General features: G+C 45.3%; 1 protein-coding gene across 5 annotated transcripts in view; it reads right to left on the bottom strand.

Annotated features, from left to right (window-relative positions):
- The window catches only part of USP3 (ubiquitin specific peptidase 3), a 97,054-nt gene that overhangs the window by 6,713 nt on the left and 65,682 nt on the right, over window positions 1-24,659 (bottom strand). For 4 of the 5 annotated variants that reach the window (XM_033920001.1, XM_033920002.1, XM_033919999.1 and 1 more), the window contains 5 exons: window positions 20,698-20,844; window positions 10,833-10,939; window positions 9,456-9,536; window positions 2,526-2,644; window positions 1,243-1,356 (listed from right to left, as the gene is read on the bottom strand). In XM_033920001.1, coding sequence (XP_033775892.1) covers window positions 1,243-1,356; window positions 2,526-2,644; window positions 9,456-9,536; window positions 10,833-10,939; window positions 20,698-20,844 — 568 coding nt within the window. The remainder of the gene's footprint in view (window positions 1-1,242; window positions 1,357-2,525; window positions 2,645-9,455; window positions 9,537-10,832; window positions 10,940-20,697; window positions 20,845-24,659) is intronic. The other variant, XM_033920000.1, reaches the window with a different exon arrangement.

Genomic DNA, 24,659 nt, shown 5'->3' with positions numbered 1-24,659 from the left:
TCCGGTCCGCCATCTAATTAAAGGTACAGCGGAGAGGGATCGGAGGCGGGGAGGGGGTGTTGTGATGCAGTGGGAGAGAATGGGCATCTCTTCTCCTGCAGGGGGAGGGGTTTTCACTTGTCAGCGAGCGAGAGTGGGCATCTCTCCCGCTGCAAGGAGAGGGTGGTGTTGGTTGTCAGCGGGAGAGACTGAACATCTCTCCTGCTGTTCTTGTGTTTTTTTTCTGTTTATGTGCCCATTGCTATCACCAGTGATGGGCACATGCAAATTTAGTGAGTCTTCGTTACTCTCCGCCAACCTCATTTATATGAGCGTTTTTTGGAGAATGATTCGCTATTTTTAATTTGCTACCAGAATGGCTGCGTAGCAGCCCGTTGTTTTTAACGTGGTTTTTAAAGAATCTAGGCCTTAGTTTCAAGTCAAATGCACCAAGCCCATATCTGACCCAGAAATATTCCTGCCCAAGTGGAGGAGTAGCTCACGGGTTAATGCAGTGGAATGAAGACCTTAGGAACTGGGTTCAACTCCTAGTGTGGCTCCTTGTGATTCTAGGCAAATCACTTAACCCTACATCCCCCAGATATATAAACTTAGATTGTGAACCCACTAGGGACAGAGAAAGTACCTGCATATAATAATAAATGTAAAATACCATGATTGGACCACAGAAAGATGATATATCAAAGCTATGATCCTCCACCCTTTAACTCCTATGAAATTCTCTGTGACCCACTGAGCAAAAAGGTACCAAAAATTAGGTATGTATGTGACTTATTTATACCATAGGCCATGAAGCCATGGGTGGGGTGGGCCTGCACCCTCCAGGAGTTGGGCATACCATTGCTGTAACTGGCAGGGATCCGTAAGCCCTGCCAGCTGAGAAATTATGAAATGTGGCAGCAGAGTCAGCTATGCCACCAACACAAACAAATCTTCTTTTGCTTCACAAGGGGAACAGACATCTCCAAGGTTAAAAAAAAGTTAATCTAAAACTCATTTATATATATATATATATATATATATATATATATATATATATATGGGTTTTTTGTTTTTTTTTCTCATTCATTGGGATCTTGCCAGGTATTTGTGACCTGGGTTGGCCACTGTTCGAAACAGATACTGGACTCGATGGACTTTCGGTTTATCCATGGCAACTCTTATGTTCTTACATTATACACTTTGAAAGTGGTTTAAAAAATATAGGTTTTTAGTAGGAATATTTACTAATAGATGCTGTACCTCCAGCAAATAGCACTTCATATCCAAGTTCCGCAATGGAAAGTCTACGTAGGTATCAATCTTATTTCGCAGATATGCTGTCCAGTGAAATCGTTTCAAGTGTAAGCATAGCACCTGCATAAAGAAAATTACAGGAATCATGGTTATGCAGAATAAAATCATCATTATCAATCTCTAATCACAAAAAGGTTATTCAGCGAAGACAGAGTTTGTGCACACAGCAAGATATGAGAAACTGCTAAAATGTATATAAAAGTGGATACAACCTTAAAAACCTGACGAGCAGTTACAAGGCTGTCTCTGGTAAAATTAGACTAGATAGGATCAAAAGAGTTTATGTGTTTCCATTGAGTGAAAGGCACAGAGAACATCTTTGAAAGGCTATCCTATCGCACCCTGTGCCTTACCCTCCCTGCCCTCCATCCTATGTCCATCATTTCTCCATGAATGTCTCCCTCCCCTTCAATATATGCAGGATTTCTCCCTCTCACCTTTTTCTACCTCTTTGTTGCATCTCTCCAACCCCATGTCCAACAATTCTTCCTTTCTCCCCCCATGTGTGGCAGTTTTCCATCCCTCCTATCCCCCTATGCAGTAACTTTCCGTCCGTCCCTCCCATCCTCCTGTGCAGCAGCTTTCTGTCCCTCCCTCCCATCCCCTGTGCAGCAGCTTTCCATCCCTCCATCCCATCCTTATGAGCAGCATCCCTCCTATCCCCGTGCAGCACTTCCCGATCAACCCTTCACCGTGAGACCCAACATACTTTTGGACCTCCTAAAGCAGCAGCAGTGGTGGTGGAGGCCGGCTGGCAGAAACAGCGCTCTGAACAGGCTGCTCATGGCCTGCCCTACCAGAGCTTCCCTCTGCCGCATCATCAGGACTCAGTGAATCGGCAAGTCTTATTTTTTTTTAGAAAACGAATCGATTCACCGAAGTGAATTGATTCAAATCGGTGAATCGGCAGCCCTACCCCCAACCACTTTGTTTTTCACTCTATCCACAATGAATATACATGAGGTCGCCAGGCTGGCTGGGGTTTCCCCAGGGATTGGACTGAGGACTGCTTAGCTACACTAACTGCATTCATTGCTGTGGGAGCTATTGCTGTATTTTATTTTTTAGTCACTGAAGTGGATTGTACACTAGGCTCCGAGTTTATGTTGAACTGCATCTTTTGGATGCAGTATTTAAGAGTTAATCATATGTTCCTTGAAGGATTTTGCACTTCAGAATTGATCAAATTGTTCCTGTTGTCCCCAGCTCTCTGGATGTTTAACACTAACCTTTGGTAACTTCTGAATCCAAAATTTTTTGGTGGACTTTTGTTTCTTTTTACATCTGTGGCACATGTACAGTTCTGTCGCATCTAGCTCTTCCAGATCTGTGAAACTGCGAAGGCAATCTTAAAGAAAAACAATTAAAATAAAATTCAGTGGGTGAGAAATGCATGTTTAGAGCTCCTGGTTTTAGGTGTTTATTATTTTAAACTATTTTAGATTTTTATGTAGATGCAATACAACAAATTTGGTGTTCTTCATGGCTTTCATACTACCAACCGGATCTTTTTGCCCTCTACCCCCCAATAGCTGACCTCCACCGAAGCACGAACTGACACCAGCAAAAAGAGGCTGCAATGGTGGGAATAGAGCAGAGGAAGATAGGAAGCTTCTCAGCTAATAAACCATCAGAGTAGACAAAGGCATAAAAACACAGGTAGCAAGAGGGAGAGAGGACAGACAGTATTGGGGGGGGGGGGGGGGAAGAGTACTTATCCAAAGAACACAAAACTATATATTCTTTTACACCAGGGGCGTTTTACCAGAATTTCATTTTAAACTCAATGGAAGTCCTAATTATGCTCACAGCCCATATGGAGAAGAGTCTCAGTTACAAGTCAATCACACTGTCCAACAGTCAGGTTCAGGCTGCCCACAAATCAAGTTCCTGAAGAGCCACAGTCTTCTTTGGGACCAATACTTTAGTAAGTATAGAGAAGGTTAAATAAAATGAAGAAAACCCCAGCTGGCTGTGCATAAAGGGTCATAGCACTACAGCCTAGCAGAACACATTTTCAACTGAACTGGGAGCCCATAAGGAGGAAGAGGAAACAATTACAGTATTTTTTGCTCCATAAGATGCACTTTTCCCCCCCCAAAAAAAAAGTGGGTGGAAATGTCTGTGCGTCTTATGGAGCAACCCCCCCCCCCCCCCATACCTTTAAACGGTGTATCGGCAGGAGCGAGCTTTCTGCATTCCTGCCTCTCCCTCACTGTACAGCTGCCTCCTCATTATCTCAGTCAGCGGTGCACAAGGCAGGAGCGAGCTTTTCACGCTCCAGCCTGGCCCCGCGCGGCTTCCTGAATGGCTGCCATAGTTCTCACGAGTCCCACGAGAACTGATGGCAGCCGTTTAGGGAGCAGCGCGAGTCCAGGCTGGAGCGCGAAAAGCTTGCTCCTGCCTTATGCGTTGCTGGCCCCGAGATAATGAGGACTCAGGAGATAGCCGACCAGCAAGGAAGGGGCAGGAGTGTAGAGAGCTCGCTCCTTTGATACACTGCTGGACCACCAGAATTTAAAGGTGCCGGGGGAGCTGTGCCTGCCTAGTGGCTGGAACTGCCTACCACTCAAGACCTGCCCTGTCCTACCACTAGACCACCAGAGTGCAGGGCGGAGAGGAGGGGCGACGACAGGATGCAGAGCCTGGCAGAGAGAGGGATTGGCTACATAGCCTGGAAGGGCAGGGAGGGAAGAGGGCTGGGTACAGAGCCTGGTATAAATTAGTACACAATTTGTTTTTTTTACTTGTTTCCCTCCTCTAAATCTAGGGTGCGTCTTATGGAGCGAAAAATACAGGTACATTCATTTTAGGTAGTTAATTTCCAAAGACTATTCGCACGATATGGAAGAAATTACTTAATATACTTGCAGTCAGAGAACCTACAGGAGGGACAGGAGAAATATGATTCAGACGTTCAAATGCTTGAAAGGTATTAACAAAGAACAAAATCTTTTCCAGAGAAAGGAAAATGGCATAATTTGAGGTTGAGGGGTGACAGACTTAAGAGTAATGTTAGGAAATTTTTCTCTATGGAGAGGGTAGTTGATGCCTGGAATGGAGAGGAAAAGGGTGACAGAGTTCAAAAAGTGTGGAATGAACACAGAGGATCTCTAATAATCTAATATAATAAAATGGTAGGACGCGCATGCGCACTAAAAAAATCGTGTTCCCTGATCCCGTCGCGGAAACACGAGTGCGCATGCGCGCCTACTACGTCACCACAGCCTGCTATCCACCTCGCGCCGCTACAGGCCCCGCATTCGCAACTCACACATCCGCTGCAGCCTAGCAACTCCGACCACAACCTTCCCCCCTCAACCGCCTAGGAGCTGCGGCGGGGGCTTTCAGAACAGAATATGATTACCATGTTTCTTTAGGCAGCCCCGGTTGTTTACTTGGATTCAATGTCAGCATTAGGGTTCGTCGGCCGCCAGCCGTGAGAGCCGGGTGAGGAAGGCCGCCGTAGCCTCGCGGCTAGGTAGGGGGACAACAAAGGCGCTTATGCTCAAGTCGCCGCCACGACTCCTCTCTCGAACCGCACCAGGATCGAGAGAGGAGCTGCGGCGGGGGCTTGAGCATAAGCGACATTGTTGTCCCCCTACCTAGCCGCGAGGCTGCGGCGGCCTTCCTCACCCGGCTCACATTGAATCCAAGTAAACAACCGGGGCTGCCTAAAGAAACTGGTGCTTGGCCCGCCAAACAATTCCTGCCGTTGCCGAAATTTGCCCCACCTTTCCTTCCCTTCCTCCATCAGGTCAGTTCAGCTCCGTCTATGTTAAAAGCAGCTGCTTTGAAATTGGAGCCCTGCCGCCACCGTAACACGTTCCCTCTGCCGCGGTCCCATATGTCAGAGAAGGGGCGGGACCAAGGCAGAGGGGAACGTGCTACGGCAGTGGCAGGCCTCCGATTTCGACGCGGCTCCTTTTAACATTGGTGGATTCACTGCACCTGATGGAGGGAGGGAAGGAAAGGTGGTTGGGCTCTGTTGAGCCCCTCTTTGCCCTCAGACCCTCTCCTAACTGCTCCCTCCTGTCTCAGACCACTGGGGGGAGGTGCCTGTCTTCAGCTGCAGGGATGGAGGGAGGGAAGAAGAAAGAAGGGGCCCTGGCAAGCCAGTTATCAAAAGCCAACCATAGCCTGGGACCCCTACATGATATGAATAATGACCAGACAACAAAAGGTAAGAAAAATAATTTTATTTTCTGTTTTGTGATTACAATATGTCAGATTTGAAATGTGTTTTGAGGGAGGCTGCCGCGGCGGCTTTGGACAGAAGGGAACCATTTTCGTGGGAACCGGCCTTCGGAGAGGCTTGGGACGCTGGGACGGATGCGGGAGGGGCTGCCACTGCGAAGGGCTTTGGTGGGGGAGCCAGCCAGACCGTGAGTGTGGGAACGTTGTAAGCACGGACTGGTCAAGGAGCCGCCGTTTCCGAGGCTTTGAAATTGCTCTCCCACCGTCACTCCCTCCCGCCCCGGCTCTGCCTCTGCCCCTGCCCAGGTTCAAAAGCAGGAGAGGCGGTCATCTAGCACCTGTTAATCTAACGGGCTTAAACACTAGTATTAATAATAACAACAACAATCAATTTATATACCGCAAGGCCGTAAAGTTCTATGCGGTTTACAGTAGATAAAAAAAATAAAAGAAGTTGAATAGAACTAAAAAGAGTTAAAAGCCAATAATTAGAGACACTAAAATGATCAAAATAGTGCATAATAAAATTTTTATGATTTGGCTGCCTAAATACTTCAAAAACAGATATGTTTTATGTCTCCTAAATTCCCCATAAGTGTCAGTAAGTAAAAGCAATTGTTCTAAATCCTTACCCCATAATGCTGCTTGATACGAGAAAAAAGATTTTGATGATGTTTAAGTTTACATCCTCTAATAGGCGGAAAAACAAAATTCAGATGTGAATATCTCTTAAGACTGTTGGTTGCAAAAGAAAAAAGCTCAATTATATATTTGGGAGCTAAACCAAACAAAATGTAATTCTGAATGAGTGCAAGATGACACCAATCAGGATTTATGCATCAAATATGCAACAAGGCTCATTCTAGAAAATCTGGGGAGACTCTTAAGTTTACATGCCGAGGGCTTCCTTGGAATAGGTGGGGGCTTCGGTTTAGCAGCACTCAGCTGGATAATGCCAAAGGTGGGGAAATGGACTCAAAGAAGCACAGGGAAAAACTGAAGGGCTTCATGGTGACATTAAACTCACTGGATGTTCAAAAATGGAGGAAGGTGAGATTACAATACACACAAACAGGAGATTCTACCTCCTCAGGGTAGAACAAAGAGAAGCAAAAGAGGCGACCTTGGTGCTCAATCTTTTTTATTCATTCAAGACCCAAGACCTGACATGTATGTGTTTCGGCCATTTAGACTATTTCACTATAAGAGAAAACAAAGTGCTTCTTTCTCATTGAGGATAAGACCCCAGAGGCAGGCCGCATGGCCGAAACATGTACATCTTGGGTCTTGAATGAATAAAATGATTGCGTACTAAGGTCGCCTCTTTTGCTCCTCTTTGGAAAGTGAGATTACACCATTCATTTTTAGGTACATTGGAGTTGATGGGTTCCACTATAGGCCCCTTCTACTACTTAGACCACAAACTAATTTGGGTACAGATATCTGTGCAACAGGAGGTGCATAAACTGCAAATTTTGGAAGAGTACATGAATGCTTATTAGAAAGAGACAGGGTGTAAGAAAGTAGCCGAGTATTTTCAGCATAGTGAGGTGGCTGCAACAAAATTAGGGAAAAGTATGAACATGCATATAATGTATATGGGGGGACATTAATCTCACTGGCAGTCACATCAAAAAGGAGGCAGGAGGAGAAATTAAAGCACAGTATGAAATTGTTGGGAGAAAAAAAAAAACCATAAGATGACCCTATCTGGAAAGGAGAGAGCTTGATGTGTTAGAGGCTGCACAAGTAGCATATAGTCTGGGGATGGTTGATGACATTTTGAGAAAGGAAACCACGCTAGTATGATTCTGGAGAACAAATTGAAGTCGAAAAACATCATTCTTTAGTTCTGAGGGTGGCGGAGGACCTCTGTATCAACAAGATGAAGAAATTAGGCTGTGCTTTAGGAAATTCTATGAGATGACTACAGATGGGTTCCAAGGTGGAGAAAGTCACTTAGAAGAAAGTCTCAGCATCACATCAGATCCATCATCAGTTTTTAACAGTGCATTTGTGGATTTCTAAGCAACTTCTAATAGCAGCATTTACCAGAACTCTGCTTGCAGCCATTTGCTCTGTGTAGAATGACATGTTGATAAATTTGTCCCCGTTGGATCTATCTCCACCCCGTCCCGGCGAGTTCTATCCCTGTCACTGCACCATCTCTGCATGAGCACAGAACTTGTGGGGGATGGGGCAGGGATGGAGATAAATCCTGTGGACAAATTCTTTACTGTGTATTTCAGTGTTTCTCAGATGAGCGCTATTTTTGCAGCATCTTTAGAAGTGTCACAAACCAGCAAATTGAGTTAAGCAGAAGTGCATGTGAACATTTAGGTGAAAAAAAAAAACAACTTCTCAAATAATTTTCTTTAGTCTTAAATGGAAACACTGGCGTGTGTCTGATTTTATTTTTTTTCTACCTGTAAGGCTTTTAAAGAAAGGGACAATTAGTGTTTGGATAAGAAGAAGTAAACATTTAGATAATGACACATTAAGAATGATCAAAACAACACATATTACCAAGGAGAGTGAATATGATAAAAAAATAGTTTATTAAAATTCAAATCACATTTTCAAGTTTATTCATAATCTTGATAAACCACTTAAGGGAAAATACATTAAAGTGGTTTACAAAGCAAACAATTAATTTAAGCGGAAAAGGAACTACAATAAAGATAGAAGAGACAAAGGGCTAGATTCACTAAGGACACTGATTGTGTCCCAACCACTTTGCGACCTGACCTGACCTCATTAACCTTACTCCCGATCCGTGCATGCAAATGTAGGAAGGCAGTGATTGGGCTGGCCAATCAAAAAATAAGCGACTGCTGAGGATCAGTCGCTCAGGTCCTTTCTGACTGCCCTACTCTCTGCCCTGACTCTCCTCTTGCCGCCCTGCTCTCTGCCCCAACTCTACTGCTCTTCGCCGCAGTGCGAGGCAGTGGTTTTAACCCGCAGGTTTAAAGCGGGTTAAAACCATGGGCACACGAAGTAAAAAATGTTTCAAGCTCTGTATGCATGCACAGACCATTTACAGGCAAAGAAGATGGTCTTAACATGCGTCGGGATCGCTCTTCAGTGATCCCTGCCGTCGGTTGGGGGCGTGACTTCGATCATCCTCATTTGCATGAGGATGCTTCGTGAATCAGCCCCCCTGGACACGGATTGGACCTGTGGCCTTAGTGAATCTAGCCAAAAGAGAACAAAGGGATAGCTAAAGAGCAGAAGAGGAGAGCTTAAGCACAACAAACCCATACACAGACGGAAAAGTTGCTGTCATGTATGGTTACTTATACCTATACCAGCAGGAAGTAGAGGCTGGCCAGGACTAAAGGCAGAGTAAAAAGGTAAGCCTTAAGCTGAGCTTTAGAAGTTGGTAACAAAGTGGCCATGTTTTGTCCTCAGGCTGCGTCAGGGTGTTAGAGAATACCAATAACTGAAAAATAAGATGTTTTCTTACCCCTGACGCAGCCTAAGGGCAAAACATGGCTATGTTGTATTTGATTTTAATAAACTATTTTTATCATATTGACTCTTCTCCTTGGTAATACTTGTGTTTTGAACTTGGCTCTTTGCATTAACCATACCTGTCTGTCTTACTCAAAGTTAAAAAAAAAGGAGGGTGGACATAGACTAGTTTTGAAGTAGTCCTACAGTTGACACCTAGAAGCAGCTATTTCTGTTTTAAGTAGGGGATTTTTTTTTTTTTTTTTCGAAATAGGAGTAAGAAAAGTGGTGCATTCAACACAGCTCTATTACTTTTGAGACAATTATATATTGAAAGCAGGTTTTTCCATTAAACAAAAGCAAACAAGAACACCCCATTTCTGCTTTTGAACCATTCCAACACATCTTTTCAGCCACAGAGCTTTAATTTAATAGCAACTCAATAAAACCCAAACCCTTTGCCTATTTCTCAAATGCTGTTGATATAAAGGGATCTGTTAACCTCTTACCCCGGAGAGTGCACATTTGTCCATTCTCTTGGCCCTTAGTACGTTTATTTCTAAACTGACTTGGAATATCTAGTGACAGATCTGAAAAAGCACACAAAAAACTACAGTATTACATTATGTACAATGAATAAATAAAACAAATAGAAAGCCTATTAAAATCCTGAGACACTCATAGGAATGTAAGTTTTGGATCAGTGGTTACAAAACAGAACTGTATGACTGCCACTTATTCTCTGTTCAATCTTAACACACATTCACAATTTTAACTTGTTTTTTTTTTTTCTTTAGCTTTAACTTTTTTAAAAATCATATTAATTCCAAAGGCTTAGATTATAGTCTACTACATAAAATCAAACATTCTCTCTGTATGGCAAGAAATTATTTTTATTTTTACTTTATTGAGTTTCTAAAGCTAACAAAAATGCAATACAGTATCTATACAAATAATATTAATCATAAATGCATTTATAATCAATCAAAATCCATACAACATTAAAAAAAACCCACCCAACCAACATTTCATAAGGGAATAGAACCATACAAAAGAAATACCCCCCTCCCGCCCTCAGGGTTTTTGCATTATACCAAAAGAAATAAAGGAAAAGACAACTATAATGAATCCATAAAAGACGTCAAAGGGCCCCAAATTAACTTGAATCTCTTGGTATGCCCCAGCATATCCGCATTCATCTTTTCAAATCTATAACTTAAACATAAATTTGCCCACCAAAAAGTAAAGTTAAGGTGATCCCAGTTCTTCCAATTGCGAGTAACCATTTGTATGGCTACCCCGGTCATAATAAGGAGAAGCCGACCTTTATATCTGTCCAATGAGGGCTTCAGATGTAATATCATCCCACATACGACTACCTCATATGTCAATGGAATTGACCTCAAGCATAGAATTAATCTGTCCCCATATCGACTTCCAAAAATTGAGTATCAAAGGACAATAGAACAGCAGATGATCCAGTGTCCCTATATCAAGATGACAATGCCAGCATCTATTAGATTTAGAACTATCTAACTTTTGTAAATGAACAGGGGTCCAAAAAGTTCTAAGTAACAAGAAAAACCATAGATGTTGATGCTGTACATCTCATCCTCCAAGTCCAAATTCGTGGCCATCGAGATGCAGAAATATATTGCTTTATCTCGATGCTCCAAATGTCCCTAAGACTACTTTTTGGTTTCTTATTCAAAAATTCAGAAATTAATTTATACCAATTTATATTAATTTATAATTTTAATTTTCTGATTGCCTGGTCATAGGACAAATTAGAGACTTGACAACCATACCATGATTAGCAAAACCTTGCCATATTACAAAAAAAAGGACATGTACACAAACAAAAATAATAAGCTATACCACCTTACCCAGAAATGGATCAAACTTTTTAGACTCTGTTCCGCATATTAAGCAATTAACTTCGTTCTGAAGAATGCCTCCAAATATAGATGTGACAACAGTAGAGGCTCCATTTCTAAAGAAAACAGAAATATTCATTTTTAAACTGCACTTTGTTTTCAGAACATAAGAACAGTTTGCATCTTTTTTGCTCAGCTGATTTTCTTGCTATTCTGGGTTTCCAACTTAAATAAAAAATCCCTTTCTACTAGGCTCTATCATGAGTCTTCATAATATATATTCCTCTCTTAACTGAGGTTGGTCATTGTAGCAACAGTCTTCAACTAGGAGCCATAAACTGCAGCTCTCTCCGGAACCTGGCAAATGTGGAACTTAAGAACGGCCTCTAGATGTCGCTGTTGAGAATAGATAAAACTCACAGAGCTTGCGCCTCCACAGCATCCCCAATCCTGCAAATGGAAGATAGAGCCTGGGAATCAAACCCAGATCTTCTGCACATTAATGCACAGCACTGCTATTCAGTTTAACAGCAGCAAGGATTTAAAAAAAATTATATTTATATGTATGATTGAAATCAAGTTCACTAAGCAACTCACATGAATAAACAACATATTCTTATAACATAACACAAATAAAAGACATATCTTCATGAAGATAATGAAGCATATACAAAGTAAGCCTCCTAATTATATCCAAGCTGAAAAATAGTGCAAACCAAGCACAGCCACAAATTAAGTATACGACTTCATTCTGGAGCTCCTCTGTATCTAGGCTCCTCTCTTATCTCTCCCTATACTCCACCCTGAGAACTCCATTTATCAGGCAAGTCTCTTCTCCTTTATGCTCAACTCTGTCCCTTCTACCTTGCTGTGACGTATGCCTGGAGTAACCTGCCTGACTCATTACATCAGGCTTCATCTCTGGCGATATTCAAATCCAAGCTGAAAGCCCACTTTTTTGAAGCTGTGTATAGGTCCTAACCAATGTTCCCTCTAATTTTTCATAGGCTGTGTGCGCAAAAAATTTCATCTGTGCGCATTTTAAAGAAAAACTAAATTTGTGTGCGCTATAAAAATAATTGCCAGAGGGCCTAGAGTTCACTTATGGGCATTTATGAGTTTAGTCTGAATTAACGAAAACACAATGTAATTTTAGTTACACTTTATGTAATAAAGTCTCATTTCAATAAACATAAATTATGTTTCATTGAAATGTTTCATTGAGCGCTACCTATAAGGTATCATTGTACTTTATACTTAAAATTTAGAAAATAACAGCAATTTAGTTTTCAAAGTTTTTTCCCTGCAAACTTTCATATTTATCCAGTCCGAATAAATTGTCAAGATCTGTTGAGCCTCCATCTTGAAGATGACTCTTAACACGCATCAGCATTTCCAAATGCTCTAAATGTAAACGATTCCTTTGTTTAGTCTTCAAATTGTTCATTAGACTAAAACCACGCTCACAATCTGAACTAGATGCTAAGAATGTGGCACCAATGTCCATCAATTTAGCTAAATCTGCAAATTGATCATTCTGAAATGCAAATTTCATCATATCTGGAAAGCTGTTTATCAGATTGCTTTTGATTTTTTCTGCAACAAGGAATTTAAAGTCATTGTATTGCTGAATAATAACTTTCCTCCGGAAGAAATTGTTTATACTTTAAACAAAGAGATCTGATATGTCCATTTCCGAAGTCAAAGTCGCATTGTGATATTGCTGTACAGTCAAAAGCAGACCATTCCTCAACTTCATTTTCAGGAAATCTTTTACCCACATGCAAACATAGGATGTTGATGAAGCACAGTTACTTACCGTAACAGGTGTTATCCAGGGACAGCAGGCATATATTCTCACATGTGGGTGACGTCATCTACGGAGCCCCGGCGCGGACAGCTTTTCAAGCAAACTTGATAGAAGTTTCAAGTTTGCACACTGCACCACGCATGTGCGTGCCTTCTCGCCCACTAGAGGGCGCATCCAACCTCGTGGTCCTCAGTTCCATAACTAGCAAGGAAGCCATCCCCGGGGAGGTGGGCGGGTTGTGAGAATATATGCCTGCTGTCCCTGGATAACACCTGTTACGGTAAGTAACTGTGCTTTATCCCAGGACAAGCAGGCATGATATTCTCACATGTGGGTGACCTCCAAGCCAACCAAAAAAGGGTAGGTGGGAGGATGGCAATTTATGAAAACAGGTTACGTAATACCGACTGGCCAAACCGGCCATCGTTTCTGGACAAGGTGTCCAGACAGTAATGAGAGGTGAATGTATGAACCGAAGACCAAGTGGCAGCCTTGCATATGTCCTCCATCGGGGTGGATCGGAGGAAAGCTATTGAAGCTGCCATCGCTCGGACCTTGTGCCCCGTGACTCGACCCGGGGGAGGAAGGCCAGCCTGAGCGTAGCAAAAGGAAATGCAAGCGGCCAACCAGTTAGACAGAGTGCGCTTGGAAACTGGGTGCCCTAATCGATTGGGATCGAAGGACAGAAATAATTGAGGAACCTTTCGATGAGGCCTGGTGCGTTGAAGATAAAATGCCAACGCCCTCTTACAGTCAAGCGTGTGAAGCGCCGTCTCGCCTGGATGGGAGTGGGGCTTCGGGAAGAACACAGGAAGGACAATGGACTGATTGAGGTGGAAGTCAGAAACAACTTTAGGTAGAAACTTAGGATGGGTGCGGAGGACCACCTTGTCGTGATGAAAGACAGTGAAAGGAGGGTCCGCAACCAAGGCTTGCAACTCCCCAATCCGCCTGGCGGAGGTGAGGGCAATTAGAAACACCGCCTTCCAAGTCAGAAATTTCAAGAGGGACTTGTTGAGTGGCTCAAACGGGGGTTTCATCAGTTGAGCCAGAACCACATTCAAATTCCACACGACGGGCGGAGGCTTAAGAGGGGGGCAAACCCTGAGTAACCCTTTCATGAAGCGTGTCACCAAGGGGTGGAGTGACAGAGGGCGTCCCTCCAGAGGTTGGTGGAAAGCAGAAATCGCACTGAGATGAACTCGCACCGAAGTGGTTTTCAAGCCGGAGCGCGACAAATGAAACAAATATTCTAAAACCGAGGATACCGGAACTGATACCGGATCCAGGTGAAAAGACGAGCACCAGGTGGAAAACCTGGTCCATTTCTGTGCATAGCACAGCCTCGTCGAGATCTTGCGGGAGGCTTCCAACACCTCCTTCACCGATTGAGACAGGTCCGGAGGAGTCAGGGAACAAGAAACCAGGCTGTCAGGTGCAATGACTGCAGATTGGGATGTAACATGGATCCTTGACTCTGAGACAGCAGAGAAGGAGAGACAGGCAGGGGAAGAGGCTCCCTGGCACTGAGTTGGAGCAGCAGGGAGAACCAGTGCTGACGCGGCCACCGAGGTGCTATGAGAATCATCGTGGCCGTGGACGATTTTAGGTGTACCAACGTTCGCATGATCAGAGGGAACGGAGGGAATGCATACAGGAACCTCCCTTCCCAGTCGAGTAGGAAGGCATCCGCTTCCAGACGGTCCTGCGAGTACATCCGAGAACAATATAGTGGTAGTTTGTGTGTCTCCGGAGAGGCAAACAGATCCACCTGTGGCGTTCCCCAGCGAGCGAAAACCTCGCGTAGAACTGCTGAGTGTAGAGTCCACTCGTGCGGTTGCAGAAGTCGACTCAGTTTGTCCGCCAGGCAATTCCGTTCTCCTTGGATGTAGACCGCCCGGAGGAAGATGTTCCGGGAGGCCGCCCACTCCCAGAGGCGAAGAGCCTCGGAGCAGAGGGGCCATGACCCCGTTCCTCCCTGCTTGTTCACATAATACATTGCCACCTGATTGTCCGTGCGGACGAGGACCACCTGGTCCTGCAACATGTGAACGAAGGCTCGAAGTGCTAGGAAGATGGCCCGCAGCTCTAGCACGTTGATATGACACCGACGGTCTTCTGCCGACCACAGGCCCTGCGTGCGAAGACCGTCGAGATGGGCTCCCCACGCGTACTCCGAGGAGTCCGTGGTCAGGACCTTGTGAAAAGGCGGAGTGCGGAACAATAGCCCCCTGGACAGATTTGAAGAGTCTGTCCACCAGCGTAGCGATTTCCGCAAAAGCGGAGTCACCGAAATGAGGCGGGACACCGGGTCGCACTCCTGACGCCACTGGGATGCGAGGGTCCACTGGGGGATCCTCAGGTGTAGCCTCGCAAACGGCGTGACATGTACCGTCGAGGCCATATGGCCCAGCAGCATCATCATGTGCTTGGCCGACACCTTCGACAGTTGAGAGAACTGGCGACTCATCCGTACCAAGGCTTCCAACCGCTGGGTCGGCAGGTAGGAGCGTAGGCGCACCGTGTCCAGCACCGCACCTATGAATTGAAGAGACTGCGACGGCCTCAACTGAGACTTTGGGAAGTTTATCTCGAACCCGAGAGTTTGCAGGAAGGTAATAGACTGTCGGGTCGCTGAGATAACCCCCTCCCTGGTCGGGGCTTTGATGAGCCAATCGTCCAGGTAAGGGAACACGTGGAGTCCCCGTGACCTGAGGGCTGCTGCAACCACCACCATGCACTTCGTGAATACTCGTGGGGACGCGGCCAGGCCGAAGGGCAGTACCCTGTACTGGAGGTGGAGGTCCCCCACCTGGAATCGTAAGAATCTTCGACAGGCGGGGTGCACCGGAACATGGGTGTATGCTTCCTTCAGGTCGAGGGAGCACATCCAGTCCCCTTCCTCCAAGAGGGGATACAGAACCGGGAGAGATAGCATTCGAAACTTCTCCCGGGCCAGGAATTTGTTGAGCTTCCTGAGGTCCAATATGGGGCGCAGGTCCCCGGTCTTTTTTGGGACCAAAAAGTAGCGGGAGTAAAACCCCGTACCCCACTGGTCCTTGGGGACCGGCTCGACCGCCCGAAGCTTCAAGAGGGCTTTGGCTTCGGTTATAAGGGTCGGTAGCTGCGAACGGTTGCAGGGGACTAAACTCGGGGGACTGTCCGGCGGCGAGGACACAAAGTTGAGCGAGTAGCCCTCGGAGACGATCCGGAGCACCCAAGCGTCTGAGGTAATCCCGGTCCATGCCTCCCGGAAGGACCGGAGACGGCCCCCGATAGGAAGGGATTCCTGTGAAAGTGCGGAGGGGAACCCGCCCCGTCCGCTCAGCCCGTCAAAAGGAAGGCGCTGGCTTAGAAGGGCCCTGCGCCGGGGCTTGGGTTTGTCCCCCTCTGCCTCGCTGAGACGGACGTCTCGGAGGCGGTCTCGAGAAAGCCGGGGTCGACTTCTGAGGGTATCGGCGCGGCGGAGGCCGAAAGGGTTTCTGAGGCGGGGGCCTAGGTTTGGGGCGGACCAGGGATGCTAGAGAGCGCTCCTGTTCCGACAAGCGTTTGGTCGCCGCATCCAATGACTCGTCGAATAACTCGGACCCCACACAAGGCAAGTCTGCCAGGCGTTCCTGCAGGTTTGGGTCCATGTCGAGGGTGCGAAGCCAGGCCAAGCGGCGCATGGCCACCGCGAGGGCCGACACCCTCGAAACCAGCTCAAAGGCGTCGTACACTGCATGGAATAGGTACAATCGCAATTGAGACAGGTTGGACATAAACTTGTCGAATCCTGCTCTTTGGGAGTCCGGTAACGAGTTTCGATATTGAGGAAGATCCTTCACCATACCCCGCAAGTAGGAGGAAAAGGTGAAGGCGTAATTTAGAACCCTGGTGGCCATCAGGGAATTTGAATAGAGGCGACGGCCAAACTTGTCCAGGGTCCGCCCTTCCCTGCCTGGTGGAACCGTCGCAGAAACCCGTGAGGGCTGTGATTTTTTAAGGGCTGACTCCACCAGAAGGGACTGGTGTGAGAGCTGCGCCTTATCGAACCCTTTAGGGGGAATCGTTCTATACTTCGATTCCATTTTTGAAGGTACAGACGTGACTGTAAGAGGGTTTGACAAGTTCTTCAGCCAGGTCTGCAGAAGGACGCTGTTGAGAGGGAGTCTAGGGACCTCTCTAGGAGGAGTGGGGAGGTCCTGTTCCTCCAAAAATTCTTTGGAATACCGAGAACATACCATCTGGTCAATCCCCAGGGCTTGGGCCATGTCCTGAACGAAGGATGAAAATGAGGACGGCCTAGCCTGGGGAGACGGGGTTCTCGACCGCCCCACCGAGGAGAGGGGGGAGGCCTCATGGGAATAATGAGGATCCCTAACCGATCCCGAATCCCAGGATCCCCTCTCGAGGGCCCTCGAGGGGGAAGGGGAAGTTGTCCTCCTCGCAGAACCCTTGGGTGAGGACCCCGGGGTTCGTGGGACACTCTCCCGTTTCCTCGGCGAGGCGGCCCGGGAAAACTTCCCACGAGGTGAGCGGAGGAGCCTCGGATTGTCGAGGCGCAACTCCGACACCTGCAGCGCCTCGCCCCCGAACGACGAGGAACGGTCGCGCCGAGGCGAACCTCGAGGTCGCTTAGACTTCCTCGATCGACGCCCCGTCCGAGGTCGCGTCGAGGGCGAGGCGTGTCTGGAAGACCCGGAGGAAGAGGAGGAAAGACGGCGCACTCTGCGCAACTTTTCTTTGGGCCTTACACTCCGCTCAGGGGGTTCCCCCGAGGTCGAGGTCCGGGGTGGGGCCGAGACCGAGGTGAACGGGGTCACTGTACCCGAGACCGAGGTCGCCGAGGCCGGGGCTCCCGCGGTCGAGGGGGCCGAGGCCGGGGCCTCCGAGACCGAAGGCGCTCCGGCCGAGGTCGAGGCCGCCGGGACCGCAGCACGCTGTAACACTTCCAGGGCTCCCGATAGCTCCGATGAGATCAGAGCTCGGAGGAGATCCTGGAAGGCCGGAATCCCCACGAAGGTGGGGAGTTCCGAGTCCGGGGCACACTCCCTGGAGGGCGACCTCGGTCTCGAGTATTCCCTCGGGGTGTGCGGAGTCGAGGTCCGATGCGGGGCCGGGGTCGACCCACCCGCTTTGGCCTGACTCGAGGATGGCTTCTTTGCTGAAGGGGATGGAACAGAGGACTTACCCGAAGCTTGCTTCACTGACGACGCCTTCGAGGATGAGGGTCGGGGCGAGGCCGAGGCCCCTGAGGACGCCGAGGCCGAGGTCAAGGCCGGGGCTGAAGCCGGAGCCGACGTCGAGGCCTTAGGCGGCGTGTCGACGGCGAACAAATCCGCCATTCTGGCCTTGCGGCGACGTAGGGCCCTGTTTTGGAAGGTAGAGCAGCGATCACACGACTCTGTCGGATGTTCGGGCCCCAGACAGACAATGCACCACCGGTGAGGGTCAGTGATGGAAAGCAACCTCTCGCACCGGCTGCACTTTTTGAATCCCGTAACAGGACGGGACATCCACGAAGAAAAAGAAGAAGGCCGGGAACGTACCGACGTCCCCGGCCGCGGCTTCCGGGAGCCCCCGGAGCCAGACGAAAACGAAATACTTTTTTTTTTTTTTTTTTTGAAAAGAACCGAAAAGAAAAAAGGCAGCACCGCGAACTAATTCGATGGAAAAACAAACTAAACGCGGCAGCTAGAAGGCAAAAACACTGGAGCTCAGATCCACAGGGCTTTCTTGCTCCGCGGAAAAATTTGAACTGAGGACCACGAGGTTGGATGCGCCCTCTAGTGGGCGAGAAGGCACGCACATGCGTGGTGCAGTGTGCAAACTTGAAACTTCTATCAAGTTTGCTTGAAAAGCTGTCCGCGCCGGGGCTCCGTAGATGACGTCACCCACATGTGAGAATATCATGCCTGCTTGTCCTGGGATAAAGGTTAATATGGAATTAGTATCCACTGAAACTTTTTCTCCAGACCTCATCCTGTTGTCAAGAAGACTGTTGACTTTATCACTCCACTTAACCTTGTCGCCTAAGTATTGCATTCGAAGTTTGTTCAATTTACCCTGTGCAAGATGATAAGCTTCCAATGGTGTCAAACTGGCTTCCATGGTTAAGGAACTGGCTTCCATAGTTAAGGAAGCCAGTTCTGATAAGACATCATTCAAAACTACAAATGTAATATGAAATTGTTCACTGTTCAGCTTCTTATAGCAGTACTTTGCAATAGGATCATTATCTTTGTCTTCTTCAAAATATTTTAACAGGGGATTATAATTTTGAATAATTGCTTTAAGTGCAAAGTATCTAGATAACCAGCGCACTTCATTCAGAAAGCAATTGATTCACATTCAGATGCATTTGCTATTTCTTGAAATTTGCATCGTTTAGTAGAAGACCGACAGAACACCGTGTACACAGTTCTCATTAGTTTCTACTTCTTTCCATGAATCAGAAAGTACCAAATCTTCCCAATGTGCAACACAATGTTGCTGCACTAAATGTGGAATGTCTTTCCTCAGCTGTGCTGCAACACCATCTATTTTGCCCAACATAAGAGTCACCACCAGAGGTGAACATAACCATTTTATTCAGGTCAAGTTCATGTTTCCTATAGAATTCCCTAATTGCTGTTACTATTGATGTAGCATCACATGCTTCCAACTGTAGCATCCCACCAAATGATGTCCTATACTCATTTGAATTGACTGGCCGATACTTAAAGTAGAGTATTAAGTACTTGTTGACAGAAATGTCTGTGCTTTCATCAACAGTTAACGTATGATACGTTGCTAATTTAACATCTGCCATACGATCATCTTGCACGATGCCATTGATAATTCCAAGAAATTCAAACGCATAGTTTTTGCTTCTCCAGCTATCAGGTATACTAACATACTTCGCCATGTGCTCATTGATATCTTGAACAGAGAGCATTGAGATATTCATCTTAATGGTCAGCACAACACTGTCGACAAGAAACTTAATTTCATCAGGACTGGAACGCTTCCGTTCATTACTAATTTGCCTGTTTTCTTTTTTGGTTGGGCTTTCAAACATGTTAACCAGTCCCCCTCTTAAATTCGGATTTTTACTTCTGAGTTTCCTAATACTGTCGGTATGAGATTTACTTGATAGATGGCGTTTTCAGAAAGTTCAGTTTCCAAATATCATCCCATATTTTTCCAATAGAGAATTTTCCAGTTGCTTTGGCATCTTGACAATAACAACATACAACTCCATCGTCTTCGTCATAGGTAAATATTTCACACAGTCGAACACGCATTGTATTTCGAGATTCCGGTGTCTCCGTTTCAACAATTTCTTCAAGCCATTCAGACCTAAAAGCTGTTGCAGCTCTCTAGCATTTTACACTTTTCACCATTCGCGATTTAGACATTTTAAGAGTTATATCTGGTTGCAATTTAATAAACGAATAGTTATACAACCGCAGTACCACGCAGTACCACTATGATTCCACAAAATAAACAATATGGTGGAACTTCAGGAAGTCAACGAATCGGAAGTGTTTCATATCCTATGGGCCATAGGCTATGGCCCTATGGGGCACGTGACGTGTCAAGTTCAAGTGCCAAAAATAACGGAATCATGTGAATGACTTAAAATTTATATTATAGCGCTTCAATAAATGTGATAAATGGGAAATCGGAACAGCTGATCTTCTGCAACATTTTATTTTAGCAGTGAAAATCATTTTATGCAAAAATTAATTTTTTTGTGCGCAGGTTCGGCAAGTTGTGTGCGCGCGCACAAGTGCACAGCTTAGAGGGAACAGTGGTCCTAACCCAACCAACTTGTAAAGCACCCATTTCTTCTGGTCATTCCTTCCATAGTCCCCCACCCTATCCACCTCATCTTTCCCCTTCTAATTCCCTACCTGAGCATTGTATATTGATTCACCCTTTTGTCCTGTGTGCCTGTCATAATTAGATTGTAAGCTCTATTGGGCAGGGACTATCTCTTGTGTGTTTAATGTACACCGCTGCATGCATCTGATAGCGATAGAGAAATAATAAATTATTATTGTTGTTGAACTTAAGGACACTAAAATAGATTCTTACATGCAACATTTGTTGCTTGAAGATATGCCAGAGTTTTCTTGCAGAAGTACAGAGCGGTTCACACCATTGTAGCCACCTTGAAGCTCCAAATGTAAATGGTCCAAAAGATACCGCATAAATTCATGAGCATCCTGCTGTTGGTATCCCCTGAAAGGGAAAGCAGAATTAAACTGTACAAAAAAAAAAAAGGCCAAATACTGTAGGTTCCAAACTAAAAAAATAATTACAAGGACATTTTTTGCCATTTAACCTAAACTGGATATACCATCCTGCAACATCTCTAATTTAATGCTTTAAAGGAAAAAGAAACTACACTGGATTATGAACGGGTGGCATTGGCCTGGCGTACTGAACTGTTGATAAATCTACAAGGTCAACATGTGCAGAAATACTTGAAACTACTCCATGGTCTATTGCCAGTTGTTTCGTATTTTGAAATGGGTTATAAATTCATTTGCAGAATGTATATAGCGCCCTGGTGTGCCTATCGGGCGATGCTTGTCCCCACCGGTGCTTGCCCAAAGTGCACACATCCTAGGGCATCTTTGTCCCATATGTTTTGGGACTACCCTCTGGTTAGATAGTTCTGGTCTTCTGCTTTCTCACAAGTAGAATGATTGTGGCAGATCCGAGGGCATTGCAACTGCTATAGTTTGTTTTGGCTTTTTGATTTGCAACATCCTATACCTAGAGGGCTTAAAGGATTCCTTAGACGGGCCATACTGTCTGGCCTTAAAGTTATTCTTTCCAATTGGATTGGGTCTTTGGGCCCTACTTATTTCCATTGGCATTCTAGGATGTTGCATTTATTGATGATGGAGAGTATGGGTGTGTCCGACTGGGACTCTCGACGGGGACGAGTGTTGCTTACCATTTGGCAGAGAGAAAACAAGTGGGGAGGTGGGATAGAATATGTCAACCTTGGGACAAACTTTTATTTCCATAAATTCAAAATAAATACAAGAGCACCTGAATAAAAACACATGTATATAAAGTCCTATGAAAGTAACATCCTTATACTGAAAGGATTCAATCAATGACCCAACACAGTCTGTGTTTTGGCCCCCAGGTGGAGGCCTGCCTCAGGGGTGTGTGTTTGTAGGTCCACTAGGTGTTACTCCAGTGCTGGTAATATAAACAATGAAAATACTATAAGAATACTAAGAGCAACTAAAAGGCTCATAGAAAATCCGAAGGGCAAAATCAACAGTTACACAAAAATCTCCACCTAATGGACCTACAGACACACATCTGTGAGGCAGGCCTCCACCTGGGGACCAAAACACAGACACTGTCGGGTCATTGATTAAATCTTTTCAATATAAGGACATTACTTTCATAGGACTTGTGATTTTATTCATGTGCTCTTTGTATTTATTTTGAATTTATAGAAATAAAAAAGTTTGTTTGTTCCAAGGTTGATGTGTTCTATTCCACCCCGAGGACTACTTTGTTATATTCCACAAGTCTCTGGATTTATCTGCTGCTGATAAGGAAGGAAAAATTGTGTCTTACCTGATAATTTCTTTTTCCTTTAGTCATAGCAGATAAGAACGTAAGAATAACCTTACTGGGTCAGACCAATAGCTCAACCAGCCCAATAGCCTGTCTTCACGGTGGCCAATGCAGGTCACTAGTCCCTTTCAGGTGTTTGGCCTTCTGGCATCGAGTTCAGATTGTTGTCAGATTAATATTTAGTAGCTGTGAGAAAGGAGTTCTACTTATATCATTTTCACTAATTGTCCTTTTGCTTTGTTGTGAGAAATACTGGCTGACCAAGGAGCATGACATCCTGTGTGACATAACTCAGTTTAATACTCTCTATCTCCATCTGCTGGTAGATGATCATAACCCACAAGTCTCTGGATTCAACTGCTGTGACTAAAGGAGAGACAATTATCAGATTAAGAAATTTTTCCTTACATTTGTAACACTAAATCTTTAATTTGTTAATTTTATTAATTTATAGTCCACTTACAACATCACTAGTAGGATTCACACGTTTTTGTCAAAGCCAATCCACACACGTGGCCAAATCCACCTCTAAGTCACACCAGCCAATCAGAATTGAGGATCCGCCCAAGTCTTGCATGCTCTGTACCAAGCCAAATCCCTCCCACATCACCCATTTTTATGCTCTTACTGGATGTGATGTCATAGTCCTACCCTAATCCTTCCCCTTTAGTATAACCCAGTTTCTTTCTGGACAGCACCATTTCAATGGCCATTGCAAACTAGTTTTATCATATATATGCCAAGTTTAAATGCTGCATTCCAACTGCTGAGCTGCAGGGCTTTGCAAACCTACAATACTACACAACACAAGATAACACTATTTGCAAAGTAACCACAACATTCAAACTACTATTTCCCTTGCTAAGAATCAATTATGGGAAGATTAGGTTCTTACCTCAATAATCTTCTTTCTAATAGAAGGGTACAGTAGGCTTGGCAAGTGGGTTTCTTCCCTTCACCTTCAACTCACTTGCAAAAGTAAAAACTGAAGAACTGCCCAGTGATACAAGGAGGCGGAGTTGAAAAACATAGATGACAGGTGAAGGGAAGAAACCCACTTGTCAAGCCTTTTTGCACTAGAATTTTATTTTGAAAGAAAAATGTGTGTGAAAATAATTCAGCGGGTTCTCATGGAGGAGTAGCCTAGTGGTTAGTGCAGCAGTCAGAGCCTGGTGGACTGGGTTCAATTCTCACTATAGCTCATAGGCAGCAGAACACTTTTTTGTTTGGGGGGGCCCACAAGCTCCACCCCAGACCCCACCCCCATAATAGTACTAATTGTAATACCATTTTTCCCATTCATTTTTCATATATACACACAATATAATCTTATTAACAATACATAATGGTTAACCACAAAATTAAACTAAGCAAGGAATACATGTTTCTCAACATTCATTCCTACCAGAACACCTGGCCTTGGTCACAAATGCAGATAACCCTTATGAAAATACAGGACCACAAACTAAAAGTACTAATTAATATATAAAAACAAAACCCTAAGATGCAAGACTGCATGCAGTACAACCCCCAGAGAAATAGAAAAAATGCATTTCTTCCTGAACAGTACGAAATATAGACAGGTGATGTAGATTCGCAAAACTGACACAATTCAATCACTAAATTGAAAATAAAATCATTTCCCCTACCTTTGTTGCCTAGTGATTTTGGCTTTCAAACCATCTTTCCCATTCTCTGGCTGCACGTCCTTCTGTCTGTGATCTTAACTGTGTATCCAGGGCCACCTTATCCATTTGCTGTTTTTCTCTCCTTCACTTTCTGCCATATATTTGTCTTTAGCATTAATTTTTTACATTCAACTTTCTTCCATTTTTCTGCTTTCTTCTCAAAATCTACTTTTCCATGCCTTCCCATCTATCCATGTGTACCATCTCCTCCATCTTTCTTATCCCCTATTCCCATCTATCCATAAGGAGCATTTCTTCTTATCTCTTCCCTGTCATACCCATTGCTGTGCACCATCTCCTCCCCCTGTCTCCTCTTCCCTTCCATCCCTATGCACCATCTCCTCCCTCTCCCATGGTCAGACATCTGTCTTTCCATTCCCCCATCATATGGTCTGACATATTTCTCCTCTCCTCTCCTTCCCATAGCCTGGAATCTCTCTCCTCTCCCATGGTCTGGCATCTCCCTATCTTTCCCTCCCTTTTCCCAAGGTCTAACATCTCTCTCCTCTCCTTTCTGCAGTCTGGCATCTCTCTCTCCTCCTTCCCTTCCATTCTGTGGTCTGGCATCTCTCTCTCCTTCCCATTCCAGTGGTCTGACCTCTCTCCCTTCTTTGGGTCATCTCTCCTCCCTCCCAGTATAACATTTCTCCCTCCCTCCTCTCCACCACTATCATGTCCAACAATTCTCCCTCTTTCTTCCTTTCCCCATATACATCATCTCTCTTTCTCTCTCACACCACACACCTATGTCCAACAATT

The sequence above is a fragment of the Geotrypetes seraphini genome, chromosome 14, assembly GCF_902459505.1.
Source record: "Geotrypetes seraphini chromosome 14, aGeoSer1.1, whole genome shotgun sequence".
NCBI classification, from domain to species: domain Eukaryota; kingdom Metazoa; phylum Chordata; class Amphibia; order Gymnophiona; family Dermophiidae; genus Geotrypetes; species Geotrypetes seraphini.
Note: the sequence above shows the minus strand (reverse complement) of the source record. Positions and strands in the feature narration are given on the sequence as shown.